A 15,618-nucleotide genomic window follows, 5' to 3' on the forward strand; every position below is an offset into this window, starting at 1 on the left:
TTTCCAACATGTTCTGGTGTGAGTGGTTCATTGGAATGGCTCAGTCAAAGGGTTGAGTTAAACCAGATCATATCAAATAATTTTCGAGGTGGTATTTTAAAAATTAAATGTGAATAATCTTTTTTTTTTCTTTTCAATGTTGGTCGTCCTTTTACTGTCGTTTTGACAGAAATCCATCCAATTTCCTGTCAAAAATAACGGTTCTGGTAAAATTAAAGTAATCTTAAATCAAAATTTAAAATTACATGTTATTTGTCCGTGCCTTTCTTGGCACTCAAGGTCACCTTAACATAAAAAATCTGCTAGGAGTACGAATAATTTTGAGATTAGCTGTACAGTTTTGTGTTTTGAATGTTTTTGTTGCCAAATTTATTTCTGCAAGTAGTACTAATAACTTTCATTTGCTTTGATACATTCTACTTACAGTGTGCAACACTGAAATCATTGACTCTTCTGAATCCTACTTGAATTTAGAAAACAGGTCGCTGCTTATGAACACTGTGAACTTACACAACAATCCGGCGGTTCAAGAACCAGTATTTACGATGGTGCCGGTCAAAGCCAACCGGTAGCTGACGAAGAAAGGGCTTGGTCTTTTGCAATTCAGGGACACAGTCCGCCACGCCGGGCACCTTGTGCGCCACGCAGACCTCGCACTGCCACTCGTCCTCCGGCACTTCCTGCAAGGGAGGCTTCACGCACTCCAAGTGATAAACAGCCGAGCACGTCTCGCAGCACAGCAGATCGCCGAGCCGATGGCACACCCTGCAGTGGTCGTCGTACGCAACCACGCCTTCCGACATCAGCTCCTCGCGGGCGATGTTGGTCGCCAAGAAATGGTCCACCAAAAACTGGAGGACTTTCACTTTGCTCTCCAGCGTCTCGTACGGGTAATCCTCGTTCTCCAGGAGGGGCAGGATGTGGCGGTATTCCGAGTCACTCTCGCAGTACGCCCGCACCACCTCCGGCCAGGTCATGCCGTCCACGAAATACAGCGTGGAGTTAACCGAGTCCTTGACGTCAGCGGGACCGAACGTGGTGTTGGACGTGTCCTCCTCTCTGAGGATCGCTTTGAGCAAAGAGATGTGGGTCTCAGCCAGCAGCGTGCACTGCTCTTGGCTGGACAACGCCGTGCAGAAGTCCTCGAAGCGGAACGGGGAGAGACGCAGCACCGTGCCGAAGTTGCGTAGCACCTCGTAGACGGCGGACACGTTGAGGAGCTGCGAGGTAGAAACCAGGAGGTCCTCGGAGGACTTGGGAAGCTCCAAAGAAGGAATGTCCTTCGCCTCGAGAGGCGGAGAGCGAGGCCGCAGAGCACGACTCCTTTTACGACCTGCAAAGAGTAAAAAGAGTCTCGTCAGGAGAGAGAAGGGTAGGATGCAATACCAAAGGTAACCTTCTTATACACTGCAATACCTGAATGCTAACAGCCTCTTCAGACATACAGCAAAATCAATGAGTGATTGCAGTTGCCTTAGTTACATTTTAATAAACAAGTAGATGCTGAAAGAAGAAGGCCTTTCACAATAAGGAATAACTAAATTAGCCGCAAGACAAATTAAAATGAACTCAAAAATTTTCATTTGGATGATTAATATTTTCTGAAAGGCAATTTTGTTAACAGAGATCAATTCTTCTTTTTGTTGGACGGTAATGTTTGTTCTCTGTGCACTAATTGGTGGATAAATAAATAAATAGACTTCATAATCCATTTAATTTATGTTTTTTTTTGTTTATTTATTTTGAATATTTAATAAATCTTCCAGATTCAGTGCCAAGTGTTCTTTACAAAATTAAAGTATGTTGATATTTGCGAGTGCGTACTTGCATTATTATGACATTATTATTGTATTGCTTGAAACTGGTCTCAAAACAACAATATTATCATTTATCGCAATCATCTCTGGGACAATTTGTCATCCAGCAAAATTTGTTATCACGACAGGCCTAAAAAAATAAAAAAAAACATAATTGTTATTAAAAATAATTTTTAAAAAAAACCTAATATATTTCGGTATTTTCCAAGTCAGAGCCCTGATCAACTGTGTTGCCAAACAGTTGAGATGAGTTTAACACCTAATTTTATTTATCAGCTAAGCATGAGCTGGGCTAAAAATACCCCCCCACACCTGGCACTGAGTGTTTTAGGGTTTTATGGATGAGAACAGAAAAGGTGATATGCTGCAGGTGAGACTTCACAGAAAACAGGAACATTTATGCCAAACAAGCTGGAGCAAAACAATCATTTTCAATGTCACATCTTCTCTGCAATTTCCAGAAGTAAAATGTGTCTCAAAAAAAACCCAAAAAGGTTTGATTAGACACCTGGCGTTTTATAAATATGCATGATAAAGCAAACACCTGATTTAGAGGGATCACCAAGTTAATCCTTCACTCACATAAATGTGGAGCTGTAATTTTTTTTAGAAAATAAAAAAGGCAAGTCGATTGTTATTTTTATTTTTTTGTTGCCGTTAGACAACATAGCTGAATTATCAATAAAACCTGCAGCAGCGACATGGTTTATCAGCCTGCCTTTGTTTCTAATTCTAGACACAGTCACGGCCAATAGATAATAGCAGTTAGGTTCTGAATTATTCTTATTTTTGGAAGAATTTAATTAAAAAGTTATTTTCCAAAAAAAAAAGTTATAATAATAATGTACAAAGGTACAATGATTCCATGTTTTTATTTATGTTCAAAATATGGCATATAGAAAAAACATATTATTCTTCTTAATAATGGTTGGAAAAGCAAATTACTAATAAGACTGTTGCCTGTCTCCACTGATACTTTTGATTCTTCATAACAAAAATTTCAGTCAAAGGAAATATGCCAGTCAAAATAAAACATTACTTCAAATCTGAATCTACCAGGTGTATGAATACTTTAAGCCCGCCTGTCAATATGCCCTTCATTAGATATTTGAATGTAGTAAAAAAAAAAAAAAGTGGGCACAGCCAACCTTTGTGGCCTCACTGCTGACGAAAGGTAATTCCTTTTCAATAACCATTGTGGTTTAAATAATATTCTCATAAAGCCATGATACTTGAGTATGACAATGCCTGTCACGATAAACAATAAATCAATTAATCACTTGCTAAATTAAAGCGAGCTCAATAATTTCTATTTGCATGATTTATCGTTTCTCTTTCGACTAAAAACCGGATGATAAAGGTTTTAACAGTCTGGTGCTTTGGTCTCATATAGCCCTTTCTTTTGTAGGACAATTTTGTTTATAGAGACTTCAAATTTCATTTTATTTGTTGTTTCTGTTGTTTTGTTTACTTATTTTGGATATTTTAAATAATGTTTTCCATTTAAAATATCCCAGGTCCAGCGTTAGGATTTAAAGTTAATTGACCTTTAACAATGTGTTCTTGCATTTTTATGCCATTACCGTTACATTATTTGAAAATGGTCTCTAAACAACAATATTATCGTTTATCGCAATAACGTCTGGGACAATTTATCGTCCAGCAAAATTTGTTATCCTGACAGGCCTATGACAACTGTATTTACATACATACATACATATAATATACTGTATATAAATCAGACATCCTGGTCACGCTGGAACGGGACAGAAATGTGTGTAATCCCCGAACCATTTCATCGAATCCTGTGGTGAAGTGTGACAGAAAGAAAACAGAAATCACGTGTGTCGCTGAAAAATAATAATAATAAAAAAAAGATTTAGGTCACAGAAAACTCGTGTGTAATTACTTGCCGTAGTCGCATTAGTAAATACCATATTACGTAAAAATAATCTTAATTGAGCTGCGCCTTCATCAACGTAAGTGTCCATAACTGTCCACGTGAAAAAGGCAAGCTTTCGCACCGTCACTATGGTTACGGTGCGCCGCTTTATAAATTAGAGGTTGCCACATGTGGGGGGGGAAAAAAGATGTCCTGCTTTAAATATCATGTATAGAATCAAGTAGTCGGTAAAAATGAATAATGGAATCTAAAACAGAGTTCGTAACAGCGTGAAGTTTGATGTATTGTGAAAATAAAATGATGGCGAGAAATTGTTCTACCTGTAACACCTGTTTTGCGAAGAGTAATTAAGTTTTATTAAGAACCTTAAATGCATTTAAAGCTGTAAGCTACACCTAGAAACAACGCCCAGAGAATTACTACGTTTGCAAAAATAGAAATTTCAATGAATAATATTTACTGTACATAAACTCTATGGAATTCATATAAAGTGTACGAGAGAGTTCATACATCCTGTCCCTCCACGCTTATGTAAACAAATTACAGACGAGGCGCGAGAGAACGCGAAGTAAAATCAGCAGGAGCACGTTCACTTCCAAAACAAAAACAAAACGTGTGCTGATTTGACAAAAGTTAAAAACGCCGAAGCCCGTCGGAGCGCGGGGTCAGACCTGTAGGATAGCGGACCGCGGAGCACACGGTAAACAAAGGCCCGTTTCTGAGTGCCAGCTCCATTTTGAACAATGCGGCTTCGTTTCTGTTTTGAGCTAAAAATAAAATTTGCACTTGAAGTGCTGCAAACGTGCCCTGCTTAACTGCGTGCACTTGCAGACCGACGTACCTGGGGTGCTTCCGAGCGTGCTGTGGCTCCTGAAACTACTCTCGGTACAGTAGCTGGCATCCTCATCATCTGGTAGGTCCTCCAGATAGTCAGACTCGTTTCCCAAGGCCTCCTCATCTTCTAGATCCGACGACGGATTGTCGTTCAATTCGTCTTCGTCAGAACGGTAGCTTAAATTATCGTCCTCCTCGTCGCTGTTGTCGTCGTAGACCACCTTGGTTTGAGGTCGCCTCACTCCGCCTCTACTGCCGCGGCCACCTCTGGACCCCCTACCCCTTCCTCTGCCCCGCGATGCCGCTGCAGCCGCTGCTATGGAGGCTCCAACTTTCCTACGGCCCCGCGACGAATGAAAGTTCTCTCGGCCGGAGATATCCGTATCCACCTCCACAGAACCGATGCTGCAAACACCGCCACTTCCTCCTCGTCCCCGGCCCCGTCCTCTGCCTCTTCCCCGTCCACGCATCCCTCTGGTCCTGCCACCCCGAGAGCCCCGGACTGGCCCCGGTGAGCTTTCCCGCATCACGGCTGCTTGTTTGGGCGGCCTTCCTCTTCTCCCCCTCATTGTAGGAGAGAAGCTACGTTCCGCTTCAATCTCGGTGCTCGGAAGAGGCGCACACTCCGGAGAAAAACGGGGAGGACGACAATAGCGGGTCCGGCGACGGTTCTCAATGGGTCCCCACAGAGCCCGGGTCTCGGTTTGAAGGAGGAAAGCTTAAACTGAATGGCCGGTGTCCCGCTCCGAGTCGCCTGCAGACGCCATTTTTCTTCTCGACTCTCCCTCCGTTGAAAACACAGCAGGCCTCAAAGCTGCGTAAAGTTACACTCAAGCAGTAACGTTGAAACCGGAAGTGAGCCTCTTTCCCATTAGCGTTTAGGAGCTGATAATAGTCGTGAAAATAGCACAGTAAGGTAAGAATCATTAACTGAATGAATTTGAACAACTTATTACGCCTCCCACAAATTAAAATCAATATAGGGAGAAGTCTGAAACTATGAAGTTTTAACATGTTTACTGGAGCTCTTCCGGAGAAGTGACGGTCACCTCCAGCTTGACGCTGCCAAACCTGAGTTAATTCGCGGTCACGTGACTCTATTCTACAACAGACGCAATAGCCGTAGTTCATAAAATTACTTATCCATGCTAACGCTAAGTGCACTTAACTAGCCGCTTACCGCGTGTATGAACAGATGCAAACACAGGTGGGCCAGATATATCGTTGATTATGTACTGCAATAACCTCTTATAGTATGTTTTCAGCCCCGACGCCATTATCGTCTCATACGGCGCAGCGAACGACACTGAGCTGGACTTAAAGAACTTATTAAAGTTTATCCCACTCACACTTTCACATATCAAAGTTATTTTTTTTTCTTTACACAGTTGCATTATCCCTTTTTATTTTCTACTGAATTTACATAGATAAATTACATTTTGACAATGTGTTTCTTATCCTTTCTAAATAGCAGCTCAACAGACAAGCTAACTAAAGTTTGCTTTCTGACACAGCCTAATATCAATAACGTTGTTTTTACATATGAATAAATCCAGTCAATAGGAAGATTGAACACGTGGTACCATCTGGATTATTGCGGCATATGTGATGACGTATGATAACAGTTGTCGTGGCCGAGTGGTTAAGGCGATGGACTAGAAATCCATTGGGGTCTCCCCGCGCAGGTTCGAATCCTGCCGACAACGACATTTTTTCCGTTCATTATCACAGCCAATAAAGAAATCTACTTATTTTGCCCAAAATTATACCATATTATGCCATTTCATTACGCTTCTCAAACAACTTCAATTTATATACAGCGCGTTAGAATCCAATTCTAAATTCATTCAAATCCAATCAAGTCAAACATTTACAGTCACACCCAATGTAATACAGTTGAATACTTTGGACCTTCTACAGTGGCTCGTTACTTTGGCTAAAAATGAAAAACAGATAACAAATCTGAACCGGGAACAAGTGCAGCCTCTGCATATGGTGCGCCTGCTCTCCAACTGAGCCATGTGGCGCCCGTTTTCAGTCTCTTGATTCTGTGTCGTCCCTCTGTTGTGCCTGGAAGCTCTACGTCATTAATTCACTGGAATGTCAGCAGGATTTTCTGCTGCCACCATCCTCTGTGTCCCCTCTCTCCTCACTGGCCCAGTGCCGCTGTCTTGTCTCAGTCAAGCTAAAGTATCAATTTATGATGATACACACTTATTTCACAACTTGATTTTCTTATCTTCCTCCATCTTGTCTAGTGGTGTTTAAAACTATAAGAATAAAAAGCCCAAGGACTTTTAACTCAATGTGTTGAGTTATTTTTTCTCTTCCTAAGCTTGGCGAGGCGTGGCACCCAAGCAGACGACCCTAAACAACACTTTCTTTCTTTGGCTGATGAGTTACAAATTGATATTCTTAAATGATAAACATTCATTATAAATCTTAATAAATCTAATAATCTTAAAAAAGTTATTAAATGCATTGACTTAAGATTTTTAACAGTACATTTTCAAAAAAATCTATCTACATGTAACAAATATTTGTGCATATAATTTTGTAGAAGGAAAAGAAAACATCAAATCAATCAAATAAATTAATATTTGTCTCCCTAATTTACAAAAAATATGTAAAGCATACACACCAACATCATATTTGCCAAACAAATTGCAGCTAAAAGCAAAACATGCAGGTGTCTGGCTAAAATTAATCAAACCTCTCGCTTTAAACCACACCAGTCTCTTCTAACACTACACTGCCCTCTTGTGTGCAAGTAATCTAACTACCAACTGCAATCGAAAATGAAAGAAAACTACAATTATTTTCCTGTGCAACATAAAAATCTGACAAGTTATAATATAATAATATAAAATAATATATAAGGATAAAATAATTTATATCGCTATTTTCTTGAACCCTTTTGGGGGCAATTTACATCGACCAATTGACCTAACCCACATGTTTTAGGAGATGTGAGGGATAACCGGAGCACCCTGAGAAAACCCACACAAGCACTGGGAGAACATGCAAACTCCATACAGCAAAGATCTGACACATCCTCTCTGTGAGCTGCAGTGCTAACCACTGCATCACTGCGCTGCCCACTTTTTTTTTCATTTCAAATTCATCTTATCGTTTGAATGTTTTATTGAATTGGGTCAGGAAGGGATCTGTTTTCTAGTTGGTTAATGGGGGCTGGAGGGAGATGAGGGGAAACTTGCCTTTTTAAATTTTCTCGATGGTGAAAGCGAGCTTCCCGTGTACAGAGTCTACTGACCGCTGTGTGACCAACACAAGTGTGGTTCCTCTGTTGCAGGTCTTCCACCTTCTCCAAATTGTGCGGATTTTTGCTGGAGATCTTCCTTCTCAGCTCTGAGTGTCGGCAGGCTACAGATCATCATTAGCTCTTTCCAAATGAAGACTTTTCTCACAACTCATCTGCTGCTGGTATTTTTCTGCTTGTTCTTTTAGTGCAGCAACATCGGTTTCGTACCTGCAGTTTAACTCCTGGTATAAACCTTTAATCCTCTCCAGCTCGACCTGTGCATCCCTTTCCTTCTCTTGCAGGAGTTTGATCTTTTTACCCATACTTTCTCGGAGGGCGGCATTCATAGCTCTCGCGTTGTTGAGAAGCGCCATGTCCTCCTTTGACTTCTCCAGGTGAGCTTTTTTCTCCTGAGTGATATGCAGCTGAAGATGTTCCACCTTCTGCTGCAGAGAAGATCCGCTACATTTTAAATGTTTCACCAACCCACGGAATTTCTCCAGCATCGTCTCAAACTGTTTTGGCATTTCGTCAAAAGAGACAATCCTTCTCAGCTCTCAGTTCGCCAATTTGCTGGAGGTCCTGCTTTGCTCTTTCTGAATTGGCTTTTCTCTCCTGGTCCAAGATGTTCTGATATGTTTCCACCTCTTGTTTCAGTCCAGAAACATCTTTTTCATACTTGCAGTTCAGCTCTTTGTATGAAAGCTGTTCCTGCAAACTTTTCTTCAACAGTGGCATATCTAGGCCTGTTTAGGCCCTAAAACTGTATCTCAGCACCCCTGAAACAGGTTGCCACCCTTCCCGTAAAATACGGAGTCGTCTCATATTTGGCCGTTAAATGTGCGTCCCGTATTGAACCGATACATAACTGTCCGATAGAAACGCCTATCATACACACGTCAGCACTAAGTTTAACAATAATGACCAATATAAAACACAGGAAATATTAAGGTCAGCTAAATTGTCGTGGCGGGAGCTAAAGGACCCCAGAACGCTACGGACCGACGCTGAACTTCACCGTTGCCTGGAGACGGACACTACGCAGCCGCGGTGAGCTGCTATCAACCCGCGTCTTTTTAAAACGTCCTCGACCCGATTCCATGTCCTTAGAAGCAAAAACGCTTTTAAAATACAGACGTGAGTGAAAAGACGCGCATTATAAGCTGAATAATTTAAGAGAGGATGGATACTGTGGACATCGAAAGACAAAAAAAAAGTGTCCGTCGTGGCGCAGTGTGCTGCTGTATATCAGACCCATCAGAACCTTAAGAACCAGAAATCAGCGTCTCTTCATCCTCAATCATCTCCTGAGGCTGATATGGTACAAAACATTTAGTTATGATTGATTAAGTTTCTTATTGTGATTGTTCTCGAAAAATTGAGCAAACAGAAAATGTCCAAGGTAATAAAATACACATATTATCCTACTTCACCATACTGTAACTTGCCAGTCTTATGGACGCACACTCTCATAAAACCACAAAACTACATACGAACACAACTCCTGCTGACCTGCACTGCTTCTTGAACAGCGTTTTGATCAAAATATTACTCACAAAACGGTCGCGCCACCTAGTGGCGAAGCTAACAACTACAATACAGCCTTCACAGCATTTTATTCTTCATATTCAAAATAGTCTGTGATTCACTTGTTTTTATCCCATATACGATCATCTCTTGTGAACGTTTTTCAATGTCTATGCATTGGTACTGAAATTTTGCTTGTTTAGCCAAACATTTATTTTATTGCTATTGTGTCAGCAAACACAGTACGCCTTGGAAAAAGAGAGTGGGAAAGAAAATTTGGAAGAAATAGACGAGGCCTGGAAAGTTTGTTTCTTTTATCAAACATTTATTGCTTTCCTAGTCCTTTTTTTGCTTTGTATACAGATGTGGGAACTGGTAACAATATGCTAAGTTGATGCCATAAGTGGAACATTTAGGTTTGGTAGCTGGCACTGTTAAAGTTGCATCGTCACATTTCTATTTACAGCATACACATTCTTCCTGTACGTTTGTTTGCTTTCACGGTATTCTGTGGCTTCCTGCCGCAGCCTAAAACAGCGCAAAACTGGTTAACCATAAACCTCACACTGTCTTGTATTATTAGACTTGCTGGTTTCTGTGTAGGCCAGTGTGTTTCCACACCAAGTAGTCTCCTTATGCTAAGCAGCCAGCAGGGGGCGCTAACTCCTCATTAACTTCACATGCATGAAAACAGAAGTAAACTCAAGTAGCAACTGACAGACCAGCTACAGTTTTTCATCTGGTGCTTGCGCTCCTCTTCCTCTGTTGTCACCCCAGGCAACTGCCAATTTGCGAGAGATGGCACAAGGGAGCAAAGAGGAGTAAAACATAATAGGACAACAGAAATCATAAGTGAAATACAGATCAAGGAATAAATAATAGACATAATCAAACTAAAAACAACTAGACTGAACTAAATCAAAACCGAAACAAGGCTTACATGATCAAAAAATAACGACTGGCTAAGACAAACGCAGAACAAATAATCAAAACTATGAAACAAAACAACCCAAAGTCCTGACAGAAATGACCGTCAGCGCTGAAAGAGCCCTTAAAACAAAGATGTGCATAGAAATCCAGTGTCCGGAGCTTCAAATTTGATTTTCTACAGAGACTTTCTGCGTATTTGTCTTAGCATGCAAATAAAATGACGTTTTAATTCGGCTGTCACAACAATTTTTCTTTCTTAGAATTAAAAAAAAAGCCCAAAACCATGTTTACTTTATATTAATGTGTTAATTACCTGTAGAATTTAGATTGACTTTCATTGTTTTGTTGCAAGTATAATAAAAGATAGTGGAAGTTATAAAATATATATATATATATATATATATATATATATATATATATAAAGCAATGACAAGCCCCAGAGTACAAATATTGTGTTAATATAAAAAAAATAATTAGAATAATTAGTAACTGTCACATATAGCTGCTGAACAACAGATGTGAGAGGAAAAAGTAGACATTAATTGTTGATCTTTTCAGTGGGATGTGTAAGTTTGAGATGCAGTAACTATGACACAGCTTTCGAAATAAAAGCTGTTTATATTTTCTGATCATTTTATAACCCGCTGGTGAACGATCTAACAAGATTTCACTAAAATCGAAAGCTTTACTTGATGTTACAGTGGTCCTATCCATCATCATTGCTTACTCCATCATTATTTACAGCATTCACCAAAAAATAAAATCATTGCTCTCACGCGATCGCCTTTCACTTTCAGAACAATGTTTTGCATAAATCAAACGACACCCTGCTTTCAATCCAAAACCCAACAGGCTCTTTTTCCAAATGATTAGAACCGTGACTCCGGCTTCCCATTTCCTGGTTACAAGTTAAGACTTCAGGTCCGTTTGAACTTCCCTCGACTTGGTTCGGTTTTATTTACGGAGCCACTTCTTTCTCACAGATCCAGTAGTTTTCGTCTCCACACGGTATGTCGTTCCAGCTGTTTTCCAGCTCAAAGAACCTTATCTCCACACAGTTTTCCATTTTGCCTTCGAAACCGTTTGGCTCTCCAGGCCCCCAGTAGCTGAAACCAAAAGAAGACAAAACAGGACAACGTCAATGGCAAGAAAATATGTTTTAGTAAAAAAGTACAAACTGACATGTTAGTATGCATCCTATTTTTATTCACGTTAATTATTGAGGCGTAATCATCGCTTTCTACATCTTTTTATGCTTCACAAAACAGAAAAATGGTGAAAACAAACAACAACAACAACAACAACACCTTTTGGTCAGCGGAGTCCCATCCACCCATGTCCAGTTCCCCGTCTTGGTCTTATTATGAAGTCCGAGCCAAGTGAGTCTGTTAAACTGTCTTGTGAAGTCCTTACGCAGAAAATGCAACCATTAGAAATGCACATATTTACTTAAAATAATTACCCAATTATTTCATTTTGAATGAAGACACGCTTACCTGTTCTTCTTTGGTGTTGATGATCACCAGGTCAGCGCCTTGCTGCAGACAGAACCGTCTGCTCTGCTGCCACGTGTTCCTGTTGAAAGAAATATAATACACACTGGAATGGAAACGCACCCATCCCCGCTGGATGTACCGCTCTGTGGAGGGGAGAAAAACTCTTCAGACTCTTTCCACTTACCCTGTGTTTGCATCAAAATTTGTTTTAGAAAAACTTTAGAGGTTTTAATCAAAAGACGAACTAATGCTGTGTAACAATGTAAAGTCTAAATTAAATGGTCACACTTTATTGAAAAGTGTGTACGTAAGACTGACTTGCCACTGTCATAAACATGACATAACACCTGTCATGGTGGTCTTCATGAAGACTCCTTCATGAAGACCAATGTTTACGACTGCTGTCATGAAGTTTGGCTCTGTACATAATGACACTTTTAATGCAAAGTTCACCATTTTAATGGACTTTTAACACAAGATTTAGTGTAATTTTCTATCACAAGTGTCATTATCTACCAAAAGACACTTCACGACAACAATCGTAAATGTCCATAAAGACTCCTTCATGTTCCTGACAGGCGTTGTGTCATGCTTATGACGGTGTCATGTCAGTCTTATGAACACCCCGTCAAATAAAAGTGTTACCACCTAAACTTCTCATCTGTGTCAGTTTGTCTTAGAGTTGCATTGATCCAAAGTTATGAGTAATTATTGAGGTTCTTTCAGATGCTTAAACAATGTGTTTTTTATCTGCATTTTATCTGTTTGGAGACCCGAGCAACGTCATTTGCAGGATGAAAGAGAATTTAGCACAATTTAAATGAATCGTGCTAATGATTATAATTAATCGTGCTAATGATTGCGAGAGATAAATAGCAGAAAATACTATGAAGATTTAGCCTCAATAATTAGTTTACATGCTGTTTGTGTTACCATTGTTGAACTCAGTAGATGTATGTTTTCCTCATAATGAGTTTCATCATCGTCATCAACATCAACATCATCATCATCATCATCATCACACTTACTGATCAGTTGTTCCTGCTTGACAGTTTCATTACTGCAAGCGGGTCCTGTTGGTGATGTCTGACCGTCAGATTTGACTGAAAGAGAAGAGAATTAATCGACATTGTGAAAACAAGACCTTCGTCGTGCTGTCATGTGATTAGAAAAAGCAAGTGAGCTCATGTTAATGTGGGAGTCTGTAGTTCATTTTAAGGACAAAACAGTGAAGCATTAGCCAAGTGGAAAGCCCCCATCCTTTGGTTCCCCTCTCTCAGTCTGCGTAGTACCTCTGACTTTTCACAAGTTTCACAACAGTTCGTGATTCTTATCGTCCTGAAATGGATAGAAATGTGTTCATGCTCCCTTCGCCAAGTATAACAATGTGAACGATCCATGTTCACACTATTTAACACCGAAGTCTACATCAATTTGACGCCCATAGGCTCTCCATAAAAGACACATTTCAGGATTTTTTTTTTGTGTCACTTTAACACCTACATTTTACATTCTTTAACAAAAGAAATAATATAAAAAAAGTGATTTCCAATTAAATCAAACCCTTGTGAGACGACACAGATGACTTCACAGGAGGAAAATTGTGAAATGCACTTCCTCAAAATTTGCCATCTAGGACATAACGAATGCCAACGTGGTGGTTGCTATAGTAACGGTGTGAATTCCTCGACCCCGCGGCGACAAACCTTCGCTGAGAAACTGTTGCTATTTTATCATAACTTTCTTCCATTCTGAACCACAAAACAAACATTTTTGTACCTCCAGGAGCCAAAGCTAAATGTTATAAAGATTATATGCATAACTGGTACTGTTTGCTGATTTACCTTTTTGTTCCTTCTTCTGATTTTTATTGTTTTGAAATTGAAAAAAATATGCACCAATTTCAAAAGGATGAAAGGTTGGTTCAAATACTCCTTGAATAAATGATCAGGTGTTTAGTTTTGTCAGATGATGATGACAGTCATTTGACCTCTTTCTCTTTCATTACTGACACGTGGTTACGTCAGTTTTTCCATTTCCTTTTTATTTTTAATTTTGTTTTTTGGTCAAAATGTTTCAGTTTTTTAGTAAACACTCACACACACACCATCTTTGAGGATAGTTAAAGTTTTTGGATTAGAATTATGTCTTAGGTAATTACAATTGTCATTCACATTGCACATTCACATTGCAATTTCAGAATATTACTTAAGCTTCGCTCATTAAGGATCTGCAGTATCAATGTAGTTAATTGTTGCATATTCTCTAGGAATTTTGGTTTTTTTTGGTATATCTGAAATGCATAGATAAATATTTTCTGAAAGGCCTTAAAAATCATACAAAAATATTTTTATGTACTATTTTCTGGAGACTTTGCATTACACCCAAATTCCATTTATTTTCGCTCCAATCACCCTTCAGGTCTATTTGCTCCCACAAAATATGACCCGTTATGACCTCTGATTAAACAAAATCTACCTTGAAAGACAAATTAATCCGTAACAACATGTCCTTACAGGGAACCAGGAGAAGATATTGGAAAATTATTTCAATCTTTGGTTGTTAAAGTTGGGAACAAATCGCAAACCGACTCAGTACAAAACGTCCTGTGCCAGACGGCCTTTTATTTGTAACAAAAAGGAGACAGGAAATGACTATAGCTGAAAAGGCACGAAACAGCAAACGGACAAAATGTCCACGCGTCCTCTCTCAACTTAAGCATTATTTCCAGCAGCTGCTCTTCACATGCATTACAATCTGAGGATATTATTAAATTTGGCTTATAGTCTCTCTGCTAAATGGGGCCTGATAAAACAAATCTGTAACAAAGCACTGCCTTTTTATTATTTGTTTTTTATTAGCCTTTAATCAGCAATTGATGCCATTTTGGAAACATGTTTTTACCCTTCTCTAGTTTGTTTCCTTAATCCAGATAAAACGTGTTGCTCACAAAGCACAAAGCTTAGCTGTCACGCTGACAAACGGTGTAAAACTCACACAGTGTCAGGCGGAGAGACACGTTGACAGCAACTTGTAGGAAGCAAAGGAGTCCAAAGCTAACTCCAACCAGCCTCAATAGCTTTGTCCCTGGATATAGAAACAGGGTCACAATAACAGAGAAATTCTTCTGTTGCATCTTTTGTCAAACATTTGTGTGTGTGTGTGTGTGTGTGTGTGTGTGTGCGTGTGTGTGTGTGTGTTCCTACGCTAAGCCTGACACACAAATGTAAGTCAAACACAAACATAAGTTTCATCCAGTCATTTAATAAGACCAGTGAAGAAATATTCTTAAGATAAATTGTGCTTGGAGGCTATTCTTAATATTACAGTAATTGCTAAATAATGGGGAAAAAAATATGCGTATTTAAAATGAAATCTAGAAAAGTAAAGCGCACTTTTGAACAGAGTTTTTTTCTTACCTGGTGCAGAACGGTTCCCCTCGTCTCCTCCTCCAGCAGCCATTGTAACTGAAGGCTCAGGCAGATTCACATAGTCCATGCCGAAGTCTGCTGGCTCTCTGCGCACAGCTCTTGCCATCTTACCTCCAGAGCACCGTCGTGTGACAACGGGCAACAAACTGCTTTTCTTGCATGACACTAGAAAGCAACGCACTTCTTCTTCTGTTCGTTTTGCAACAAAAACAAGACTTGCTTTTTCTTCCTCTTTCGGGCACCTTAACTCATTTCTCCCCTCATGAGTAAAAGGTCAGAAAACCCCCGGCTCCCCCTAAAAAACATTACTTCATCTAAACCACTGATTTGCCGTACTTAAGAAATACATGCGCCATGATGACGATGTGTTCATGTCCGCCACCGACATATCTGAACATTTTAGTGACCTCTAACAGAG

General features: G+C 39.8%; 2 protein-coding genes and 1 non-coding gene across 6 annotated transcripts in view; 1 reads left to right on the top strand and 2 right to left on the bottom strand.

The window, feature by feature from the left end:
- LOC116720784 (nucleosome-remodeling factor subunit BPTF) overlaps positions 1-5,472 on the bottom strand; it is a 43,085-nt gene extending 37,613 nt beyond the window's left edge. For 2 of the 3 annotated variants that reach the window (XM_032564209.1, XM_032564210.1), the window contains exons 1-2: positions 4,562-5,472; positions 511-1,333 (exon numbers count right to left, since the gene is read on the bottom strand). In XM_032564209.1, coding sequence (XP_032420100.1) covers positions 511-1,333; positions 4,562-5,123 — 1,385 coding nt within the window. In that variant the 5' untranslated portion in view covers positions 5,124-5,472. The remainder of the gene's footprint in view (positions 1-510; positions 1,334-4,561) is intronic. The other variant, XM_032564208.1, reaches the window with a different exon arrangement.
- A 706-nt stretch (positions 5,473-6,178) lies between these two features.
- On the top strand, positions 6,179-6,260 carry trnas-aga (transfer RNA serine (anticodon AGA)). Its single transcript has one exon. It is a non-coding gene; the product is annotated as a tRNA-Ser (tRNA).
- Positions 6,261-9,647: 3,387 nt separating this feature from the next.
- On the bottom strand, positions 9,648-15,503 carry LOC116720853 (CD209 antigen-like protein E). Of its 2 annotated transcripts, XM_032564315.1 has the most exons (6): positions 15,189-15,502; positions 14,767-14,856; positions 12,798-12,872; positions 11,770-11,912; positions 11,581-11,681; positions 9,648-11,379 (listed from the first exon to the last, which is right to left on the bottom strand). In XM_032564315.1, exons 1-6 carry the CDS (start codon positions 15,304-15,306, stop codon positions 11,232-11,234), a joined length of 675 nt encoding a protein of 224 aa, XP_032420206.1. In that variant the 5' UTR covers positions 15,307-15,502; the 3' UTR covers positions 9,648-11,231. The 2 variants fall into 2 exon arrangements, with proteins under 2 accessions (XP_032420206.1, XP_032420207.1); XM_032564316.1 differs by lacking the exon at positions 14,767-14,856 and having other exon boundaries at positions 15,189-15,503.
- Between the last annotated feature and the right edge of the window lie 115 nt (positions 15,504-15,618).

Source organism: Xiphophorus hellerii, chromosome 5, assembly GCF_003331165.1.
Source record: "Xiphophorus hellerii strain 12219 chromosome 5, Xiphophorus_hellerii-4.1, whole genome shotgun sequence".
In the NCBI taxonomy this organism is placed as follows: domain Eukaryota; kingdom Metazoa; phylum Chordata; class Actinopteri; order Cyprinodontiformes; family Poeciliidae; genus Xiphophorus; species Xiphophorus hellerii.